Source organism: Propithecus coquereli, unplaced genomic scaffold, assembly GCF_000956105.1.
Source record: "Propithecus coquereli isolate 6110/MARCELLA unplaced genomic scaffold, Pcoq_1.0 Scaffold162, whole genome shotgun sequence".
Taxonomy (NCBI): Eukaryota; Metazoa; Chordata; class Mammalia; order Primates; family Indriidae; genus Propithecus; species Propithecus coquereli.
In genome coordinates this window covers 116,622-128,265 of record NW_012140747.1, presented here as the reverse complement: position 1 = coordinate 128,265, position 11,644 = coordinate 116,622, and the positions used below count along the sequence as shown (strand labels likewise).

At 33.8% G+C, this 11,644-nt stretch overlaps 1 protein-coding gene across 1 annotated transcript in view; it reads right to left on the bottom strand.

The window, feature by feature from the left end:
• FIP1L1 (factor interacting with PAPOLA and CPSF1) overlaps window positions 1-11,644 on the bottom strand; it is a 72,009-nt gene that overhangs the window by 13,872 nt on the left and 46,493 nt on the right. The window contains exons 14-16 of the mRNA XM_012641087.1: window positions 6,723-6,749; window positions 4,638-4,692; window positions 3,411-3,466 (exon numbers count right to left, since the gene is read on the bottom strand). Of these exons, the coding sequence (XP_012496541.1) occupies window positions 3,411-3,466; window positions 4,638-4,692; window positions 6,723-6,749 (138 nt within the window). The remainder of the gene's footprint in view (window positions 1-3,410; window positions 3,467-4,637; window positions 4,693-6,722; window positions 6,750-11,644) is intronic.

The following is an 11,644-nucleotide window of genomic DNA, read 5'->3' as shown; positions in this document are numbered from 1 at the left end:
TGAATTTATCAGTTAAAAGACTGATATTATTGATTTGTACTTTTTAAAAACCTAACTATATATTCCGAATACAAAAGACATAAAATCACAGAAAGGTTGGAAAAGATAGAAGGGGAAAAAACATGAAAAATACTAACAGCCTCCAGTTCAAAAATGAATAGCTATATTAATGACAGAACAGATTTATATAAAAAGCATTACTTGGGAAAGAAAGGATGGCTACATGAATATGGATAATGCAATTCACCAAGAAGACAACAAATTTCAACTTCCAGGTAGTTAACAATATTGCATTAATTTTTAAAGAGTAAAATCTAATAGAAAGGTAAAAATATCTACCATGATCATAGATGAACATACTTCTCTTAATTACTGGCAGACCAAACAGATAAAAAAAATCACCACAGATAGAGAAGATCTGCGCAACACACTGTTAATAAAGTTGATTTAATGGATGTACTATAGAATACTGCCCATGACAAAGAAACATACGAAACATTTATAAAAATACACAAATACTTTCAAAGGATGAATATAACAGACAGCATGTTCTCTGACCACCATGCAATTTAAGTTAGAAGTCAAATTTAAAAGTTGTAAGAAAATAATTCCCATCCATTTCAAATTAAAAACACATTTCTGATAACTCATGGGTCAAAAAAAATCATCAATTTAAACCATCAGAAACTAAACATAGAAAAAAACACAACATATCAAAAGTTTAGGGATACAAATTGTTCTAGAGGGAAATTTAGTCTTAAAACACTATGTCAGAAAAGACCGAAAATAATGAGCTTATTTTCCAATTTAAGAGCTCAGAAAAAGAACAGAATAATCCAACAGAAGAGAGATAATAAAGAGTAGAAATCAAGGAAATAGAAAACTGCCATATAATAGAAAAAGGCTGAAAGTTGGTTTTTGAAGATTAGACAAACAAAACATGACGAGGTTCTGACAAGATTAAGAAAAAAAGAGAATACATAAACATTATTACTGACACTGCAGAGATTAAACAATAAAGAGATTATATACTTTATACCAATGCACTTAAAAACTTAGCTGAAATGGATTAATTCCTTTAAAAAAACCCCAAAACCAGAAAAAACTTACCAAACAAAACTGATTCAAGAAGAAAAGAAATCTTGAATACTCTCCTAACTATTAAAGACATTAAATCAGTACTTTAAAACCTTCCTACAAGGCCAGATGCCTTTTGCAGGTGGGTTCTATTAATTTATAAGGTATAGACCATTCTGGTATTATAATACACAAACTTCCAGAACAATACGAAAAACAGAGATTACTCCCTAACTTATCCCATGTGGCTGGTATAACCTTCATACCAAAACCAGGTAAGGACAGTACAAATAAAAGAAATCATAGGCAATCTTACATACGAACTTAGTCAGTGTTTATTCGTTAAAACAAATAAAAAGATAATCAATTAGGAGCAAGTTAGGTTTATCTCAATCAAAAGTAGCTTAATATAAGAAAAATACAGAAATATAATGTGCCACATTAGCAGATTAGAAAAGAAAAACAATTATGATCATCTCAGAAAAGCATCTGATAAAACTTGATATCCATTCATAGTTTAAAAGCCCTTGGAAAATGAGGAGAGGAAGGGAATTTCCTTAATCTGATGTAGGGTTCTATCAAAACCCCACAATTTCCGTGGGGATACGAATGTGCTTCTCCGTTATACTGAACAGAAAAAAATGCAAGTACAGACCTACTCGCTATTAATATTTCTGATCTACCACCAAGACTTACAGATTGCACCACATAAATACCTTTGGAGTCCATTCAGTTTTTTCCATCCTCAGTGGTACTGAGTATATGACATCCTAGTTTCTCCCTTGGATTCCTTCTGCAGGATACCAGAACATGCCATCCCCAAACATGCCTCTTTAACATAAGGATTGCTCTGAGCTGAAGGCAACTGAGTATCAGAAGTAAGAAAAGCTCTCTAGCCTGTTCCTCCCAAACGCTGCCTAAAAGCAGGACACAAATCTACAAAGGTAAAGGTGTCCCTGCTCTCCTCTCTACCCAAGAGGACAAAAGCTGATCACTGAAAATAACTTTAGGCCCTTAGCAGCCTGGAGAAGGCATCAGAGGAACTACATGACAAACCTGACTAACTAGGCTTGATGCACTCTCTCTCCCCCTCTCCGCCCATCCCCCCTCTATATATATCTTGCCTTTCCACAACTGGCCACCCCTAGAGATTCAAAGTCCTTTTCTTTTGTCTTGTCACTTCTCTAAATTATTTGCTACTCTCTGTTGGAGGTGCTATCTACACTGGATTTCTAAGCCACCTCTTTGAGAACTACTCATCTCCCAGGTATTTCCCTGCATGGATAAGGTATACATGTTAATAAGCTTATTTTTCTCTTGTTACTCTGCCTTTTGTTATAGGGGTCCATCCTAACTAAGAACTATGAAGAGTAGAGACAAAATGTTTTTTCACTCCTCTATTGTTCTCCCAATCCAAGAAGGCATCTCTGCCACCTCCCACCTTTCTACTCACCCTACAAATCCACAATTTCCTCACAGTAAGTAGCCGGAATGGAGATTTTTCAAACTGTAAAAGCAGCAATTTCACATAGAAATCACTGGCTCCTCACAGTCCACACGCCCTAGCATGGCTACAATGCCCTGCCTGACCATATACTCTCTACACTCCAGCCACACGACGCCTCTTTCAGTTCATAAAAAGCCTTCCGTGTTCTCGCTCACCCCCACGTCTTTGAATAGCCTGGAAGTCAAATCATCTACTGCTCCACCCCTATGGAGTAGAAGACCCCTCCTCTGTGCTCCCATGACACCCTCTTCTCCTTTCACCTGGCCATTTCCCCACAAGCCTATAAATCTGATGAAGGCAAACACCATATACCGCTCAGTGGACCCTTAAAACTTAGTACAATGCAAATCATTTTAAAAATAGATGAATGAACGATCAAGAGATCTAAGCAGTATCAGAAGTCCTTGCAATAAAGTTGTCAAGACTGAACTCAAAAGAGGACCTACGAGTGATTCAGAAGAAAAATTAAACCAGTGAGGGAGAAAGATAAGAAGGTTAGCTGGATGCCTCAAGTCAAGGAACAGAAATGGTACGAATAATAAAGACGAATTGGTGACAAATCCTTTCAGAAAAAGGCAAAGTATAAACATCCCTGTTGTGTCACCATTTATTAATTTTTAAAAGTACAAGTGATAAATACTTGAAAATTATTCTGTTAAATAACTTTGTAGATATGCAGACCCAGTTATTGCTTTGGTTAATATTTTTAAATTGCTCTGTAAGATGTGATTTTCAACTACGAAAGTATGTTTTTTTTATTGCTTTAAAAATATTTAAGTACTTTACTGACTCAAATGGAATCTAGGCAACTAATAATGATACTTACCATTGCTATATGGAAATGCACGTGCAGAACGACTATCATAACCAGAGGAATGTCCACTGTTGAAGGAAAAAATGTATTTTTATGTTTGCTGCAAATAAGTTCTGAATTTTAATAGTTTGGTACAAATGGAAAAACATGAAGGCAAAATTGTAACTTTTATTCAACCACCATGATTGATGATTCTGTAGTTTTTTTTAATACTAAAACATAGGCTTTTAAACTTCAAAAACATTAAATCTAACACCTAATTTTACACAAAAAATAGAACTTGATAGTGCCATTTAACACAAATAATCCAATCAATTCAGCTTGACTCACAGGTGAAATAGAAACATTTAAGCTAATAAAATATTTGAGATTTAAAATTCAGTCTTCAAAAGTTGTTTTAATAGTTATAAATCAATAATTCAGCCCCACTGACAGGATCAATAAATAATACTTTTTAAGATCTTTGATTGAGAAAACAAGTATGTGTTTAACAGGGACTTAACAATAGCTCTTATTAGTGATTTCTATCTGCCAAGAATTATGCTGATGCTTTATATTCACTAGCTTTTTAAATCTTCATAGCTCTATCAACCCTTTTGGTAAAAAAGGAAAGAGAATCTCAAAACGTTTATGAACCTTGTCTAGCAATACTGTGTGATGATTCCAAAGCCTACGCTGTTAAACACCATATTGCCACCCATGAGGGAAATATTCTTTAGCACAGCATTCTAGCTACCATAAACCATAAATACAGGGTATAAAAATAAGGATACTGCCATGCAGAATGGATGCACCAACCCTTCTCTGTGGAAGCTGCAATGCAGCAGGCTGTCAAGGAGTAAGAGCTTTTTTTCCACTATGGTCCCGTAATAGTTGTCCTTCCTTAATCCCCAAAGAGACATGCATTATTCATGATTTCCAGTAATTTATGTTTGTACTTTCCGCAGAACTGTAGCCCAGTTTTTAACAGTCTAGGGGTTTCTTTAATCAGTGTGTCATAAATCAAGATACTATTTCAAAATATTATGATTTAGTTTTCTTTGCTCTGCTTTGTCATCAGACTATAGGTCCAACAGCTTATATAAAAGCAACTGACATAGATCTAACTTTATGAATTAAAAGGCAGGTGCTATATTTATAAAATTAAATCTTTGAAAACATTACCAAGATATGTATATGTGACTCTTCTGCCAAAAGGCTACCAATGATCAAAAATTCACACTATCTATACTGATTTACCTTTCTATTGTTGGTATAAGAGATGGAGGTGGAGCGCCTGGTGGAGGAGGAAAACCTGAAACATTCAATCATAAGATAAAGAGAGTTAACAGAATGTACACTTAATGTCAAGAGTGAAACAAAGTTGCTGTGTATCACTAAATTTCTGTGGGGATGTGAATGTGTTTCTCTATGTTATAATGAACAGAAAAAAATGGAGCTCAAACTTATAAACAGATTTTTGGAGCAATAAAACTTTAAATAAACAGTCTGGTCTAACACACAGCACAAACTGCAGAGTCAGGACACCCGGTCTTATTTTCAGCACCACACACAGCCCATTTTGTGAGTATGAGAAAGTTAATCTCAATGCCTTACCTTTTCCATACATAAAACAGTAGTAGTATTGCCACCAGATATATCATACTTGAAGTATTTTAGAAGAAAAGCAAATAAAATAGCATTTACCTTTCAAAAAAATATTTTGAGAGTTTTAGATGTATAGAAATTTCCTTAAAATGTATAATTTATAAATAAAATCTTACCAGTAAATATATAAATGCTCAAGGCTGAGAATATCCACCATGAAATATATTTTAAATAGCACAACCCTAACGAACTATTTTACAAAGAAAGGCACATAATGTAGTTTTTGGATTAGTTTCAAAGGAAAATAATTTGTACCTTTATATCATGAGGTCTGCATTCTCAATAATTCACAATACTTAAATGAAATACCACAGAATAATATGGCTAAAAGGGAGCTTAACAGTTAATCTACTCTACACTTTCAAATTCATACAGGCAATAAAGCATCCCAACAAAAGACTTGAAGATTCCAACTTATGATATCAATTCCTTATGATACTAATTCCTTCCAAATTCACAAGCCTCACTACTAGGAAATGCATTAAATTATATAATTTGATCTCTCACAGTACAATTTGTACACTGTCCTGAATGAGGACAATAAGTATTCCACTCTCACATTCTCTATTATCTTCTAGTTATTTGAAAACACTTCCATTAAGCCACCTCTTTAGTATTCCAAATAAAAATGAATCTCAGTTCTCTGAACCCTTCTCAAAGGTCCATGTAAATTGATTTTTAGCCCTGCTTAAAACTACTTCAAGTTTACCAAGCTCTTCACTGTATCCAGTATTAGGATCTAACTCCTCTATTAAACATCCTGAAAGGACAGAGTTTAGCAATTACCATATTAGTGCTCGAGTCCACAATCCTATTTTACACAGCCTCACAACCACATTGCTTTTTAAACTAAAAAGACACACCAATAATTTCTTTGACTTTTCCTAAATCTTTTTCAGACACATTCGCACACCATGACTCCCTATCCCACATCTAAATACTAGCCTACTCTATCTACACTTCACTGTTTGATTATCAAGGTCGTTTTGAATTTAGACCCACCCTTCCAAGCATAGTCACCTCTCACTCTCTTCATACTCCTTGGCTTTTAATGCTAAACTCAGTAAACACACTTGCTATCAGGTTTGCTATTACACTATAAAAACAAACGACTGACAAAAATGTAAAAAAATCAGCACTAGGCCACATATAAACTTCTACTGATCATGCCGTTACAATAACGAACAATTAATCACCACTCTAAGAACAACCACCTGACTGTCAATCCACGTAACTGTTGTGTGGCTCAGAAGGTACTTTCTCATGATGTTGAACTATGCCAGCAAGGTGTAAAAAAAAATCATGAACCATAATAAAGTCAAGATAAATTAGCCTTCTCTTTCTTGTAATAACTTTATCATATAAAAAATTAATTGGTCTGAAAAGACATTTTTTATAAAAATTTTATTTTATATCCTATAGTTTTCTTCACAAATTGATATGGTGAGAATTTTCTCAGAACCTCTATTTCTACAGAAATGGGTAAGACAGGTATAAGAAAACTAAATATCTTAATCAAAACTGGAATGAAGCAAAGGCAGAGCTGAAAATAGGACCTTGAAATCCCAGTAGCCTACTCCACATTCTAACCGCCATCAACACTGTCCCTCCTGTAACTGTGAGCTTGCAACTTCATGTGTATTAACAATGATGGAGAAAACATGAAAAAAGTTTTACCTGGAGGTGGTACAGTTATTGGAATACCTAAAAAACAAGTGATGAAATTTAATATAGTAATTGGATTTCAGAACCTGTTATGTATTTATGCCATCACCAAAACAAACTTTGAAATAAAACCCCTCGCCTCATTATCCTGGCTTATTCACTCAACAGAAGCATTCTGTTTTCTTGCAGAGGACCAACAATTCCAGTATAACATCCAACTTCCCTGATGAAAACCCAGTCTCACAACTTGGTGACAACTATTTCCCCCGCTAGTTGTAATCACAAATGAAGTTAGACGTCAGTTAAAAAGCACACTTGTGCATACACAGACATCAAACTCCATGAAATTAATGCTAACTAAATTTGATCATCGATGTCTGATCTTGTCATTTTAATATTTTTAGTAGGGAAACTGATCCGTGAGCTCTTTCTATAACACTGCAGGTAGTACAGAATAACTCAAGATGATGATGGATGTTACTCACTTTTGTAAAGCTCAGTATATTGTGGGACATTCAAGTGTTGATTCAGATTGTTGTACTATTGGTGGCAGAAGTGAGGAAACGTTAATAAATATTTCCTTTGATTTGAAGGAGGAGAAAAGGGGGTAGAGTCAATTCACAATATACACCCCCAGGGCACATTAAAATAAATGTGAATGATTTACTGCTACAGGTATCAGCAAATACTAATTTGAGTGATTCTCACTCATTATTTGCATACATTATAACCTTTAAGAAATAAACTATGTACAAACATCCTCAATTTACACTGGCCAAATGTGCCCTTAAATCCTAATGTAAAATGTATTTGTTAAGTATTAAAATTAAATTCAGCATTTTAAATTTAAGAGATACATGAAAGGCAATTTATGTGGCATGCAAATACATTGTAACTACTTTCAGTTTAAGAAAAACGACGTTTCTGAGTAGGAAAATAGAAAAAAATTTAAAATATCTTCATTCATAAAAAGTCTTATACCATAAACTTTAGTTACATAAGTAACATCAACACAGCCAGAATGGTCTACTAAATCCTATCTTAAAAACTGCATCAAAATTAGTCCAAGAGGAAAAAATAATTCATTAACTAAATGCATGCAAAAAAAAAAATGAAAACAGAATGGCTTTCAAATGTTTTGTCAATGGAAACATCTGCTAATAATTTTTAATGTTGTGATGTACATGTTTTACCAGAATAAGAGATTTAAAAAAATGTTAAGGCAGGAAATGGCCTTAAAATAAAGACTGAAGCACCTGATTTAACCACATATACAATAAAAAGATATTCTAAACTTACAAAACCAACAAGACTAAAAAAGATATGTAAAGTAGCCAACGTGTTTCAAAAATCATTAGGCCTCTACAAGTCTACTACACTGACCCACAGTTAATAGCAATTCTTACCCATACTGAGGTTACTTTGCTGCTTCTCAATTTACTAAGCTAAAAGAATCCAGCAAACAATACAAGCTAGCAGAGTTCCAGACTCCAAACTAAATGGGAAAATTAAGGACAACAGAGCATTAAATGTTCTTAATATGTATTATTACCTAATTTTCTTTAGAACAGCATAGATTTTTTTTTTTTTTTAGACTACTGAACTTCACTATTTGATCTAGTTTTCATATTTAAATACATGATTCTTTTCTCAGGTATATAAAATAAAGAACTGTGCCAAAATCAACCACCCACTTTACATACTATAAGCCCAATAACTTTACCTAAATGAACATACGAGCAGCATGTATTTCAGCTAATGCTTACTACAGCTCACTAAAATGTAAATTCATGCAAAAAAAACTAAGGAACTAGTCAGCCCCTTCAAAATTTAGTACTCAAAAACAGTGAAGTTGTGAAACTTCAACAAAACATAAAGATAAAAGACATATGACCAAATTATTAAGGATACTACAAAGGTAGTTAAAATTACAGCCTGTCTTTAATGTTGATTTTACTACAGTAGTATCATAGGACAGACAAAAAACAATCAACTGGAATTAACACAATCAAAGAAAAAGTATGCTATATACAGTACGCCTTCCACATCACTACGTATCAGAAAGTTGGCATGGGAACTAGGAAGGGACCTTTCTGTGAGACCTCTATTTCGTCTATTATTTCAGTGCAAATCTTTACGAGTAAAATGTTCACTGAAACAGAACTACAAAGCTGATGAAACACTATACAACCGATTCTTTGACAATTATCAAATGTTATTTTCAAATGGCAATTAATAAAGTTCAATATGTGATATCAGGTAAGGCTGACATCATTCTCATCTAAAAAATCACTATTTAGTATTTGACTTGTGTTAACAAAAGAGAAATAGGGTAAGGGAAGAGAAAATTTGTCTCAAAAATCCCTGTCCTTTCTCCACTCAACACCTCCACCTTCCTGGCTAACACACACACTGCCTAACCTAGCCATTGAACTTGAAACATACAAAAAGTATTGTGTTACTTGCCTATCCTTTATCTGTAAAATGAATAGAAAAAAATATTTTCCTGGAAAGCCATACATAATAGTAGTAAAACTAAGATTTCTAGTATTGGCCAACAATGTTTGGAAAAGTAATATTCGGGCTCTCACAGACTCAATAGGTTAGTGGTATTAAAATGAGCATGTATCAGAATCACCTGGAGAGTCTGTTAAAACACAGATAGCTGGGCCTATTCCCTAGAATTTCTGATTCAGAAGATCTGGAATGGGGCCAGAAAATTTGTATTCCCCCAAATTTTCCAAGAGATAATGTTGCTGGCCTGGGACCATACCATGAGGATCACTAGATTAGATTCTAAACCTTCCTCCAAATTTCACTGCTGAGCAACTCAATACAGATGAAATCAATCCCATTCCAAATTTTTATGAAACAAACAAAAGCATCTACATGTGACACTTAAAGTAAAATAGTATAACAAGCCTACACTATTTGGAATTCTCAAAAGAGAACAGGATTTAATTTTTCCAGTTTGTAATGCATATTCTCAAATATAAAAGGAGGTTTAAGGGAGACCTAAAATCCTATTTGGGAGTTGGAAGGAACTGAGACAGAAACAGAAAGGCAGCATTTCTACCAAACATCATATTAAAAAGAATTCGCCTATATTAAAAACACCCACAAAATTAACAGTAGGCTCTGAACTTAAAAAACTAAACAAAGATTGATACATTTTCAATGTATTCCATCATCATTTTGTATAATTAAGGCAAAATAGACAGCTTCCAACTATCCTGGCTCTCAATGATCCCTACCCTTCTGGTATTTATGTCCTATCTTGGGTGTGGGTAGGACGTTAGGACTTATTTCTAACACGCAAAACAGATTTATTAATAAAAATGACAGGATGTCACTTCCATGGCTAGGTTACAAAAGACAGGATTTCTATTTTGCTGGCAGCCTCTCTATTGCCTTCTTGGCTTGCATGCTTTGATGAAGCAAGCAGCCACGCTGGAGAGGACCACAACCAGGGAGGAACTGAAGCCCTCTCAGTCCAACAGCCAGGAAAGAAATGGATCTTTTGTTTTTCATTTTTAGTTTCCCATTGGCCAAACCCAGGAACTAAATCCTTGTAATAAAGAGTGGAGTGAGCTTGGAGACGAATACTTCCTCAGTCAAGCCTTTAGAGATGACTATGAAATCTGAGAGAGACATTGAAGCAAAGGACCCAGATCCCTGACCCACAAAAAACTGTTCAATAATAAATGTAAGCTGTTTTAAGACACTACATTCTGGAGTGATTTGTTACATAGCAACAGAAAACCAATACATGCAATAACCACCTATCTTTTCTCTATTAAGTTCAAATGAAAGAAAAAAACAGGGCAGAATTATGTAAACTATGCTTCCTATTTCTCACAATTTCAAATACTATCAGCACTATTATGTAAGAAATAGATAAACCTGATCACTTTCTTAAGTCTCACCAATTTGCACTTCAAAGTCATCAAACTCAGAAGTAAGTTTTACACAAAGAAATTGAGTACGAAAAATCCAGGTTTACAAAAATCTTTAAATATCACCTTCTACCAGAAATGCTTTTCTATAGATCAGGATTTTTTAAAATTATATACACACAAAAACATCATCTACCATGAACCCTTTTTTTTTTTTTTGAACAAAAAGCAGAATGTAGAATACTGTAAAACCATTTCTTAATAATCAAAACAATTAATTACAACAAGGTACAAAAAAAGGATGGAAGTAATTTTAAGGAAAAATAGTGTTAAAAAGCGCTTTGGTCATGAAACAAAGCAACCAAAATGTTACCAGCATACTTCATATCTAAAAGGTTAAAATATTAATTTTATATTAACTATAAACCAGTATGTAATAAATATAGCTTAAGAAGAAAAAACAAAGAACCAAAGTCACAAGATGCACATTGAGATCCAGCATTATTAGATTTATTATGACTTATTTTACAAGCCACTAAAACTGGCAGATGTGATGTTTGAAAAATATTTCATCTGATGACGACATTCTAAGTTCAAATCCTTTAGTCTCAAATTATGCATCCCAAGACACAAAGAAAGCCTTAGTTCAGATGTTCTTACTCTGAGATCGCAGCAAAAGACTCCATGAATAAAATTCAGGGAACTCAAAATTTGGGTTGGGGGGACCCACGGGGGAATCATGTATTTATCTTCAGTATCCTCTAACTAAAATTTAACACTTCCTTCAATTATGAATGTTGGCACAAAACCACAGAATCACAGTACTTGTAATTTTGACATCAATATAAATCAGATATTTTCATATCACATTAGGTTGTTGCAGATCTTTAAATATCATCCTACACTCATTACTGTGAAATTTAGACGTGTTACTAGAACTTGTTACTTATTATGTTAAGAAGCACATATGAGTTTTAACATTTTGCTAACTGCATTTCAAAATAATTGGTTTCCCTTTACAATCTTATGTATTTTATG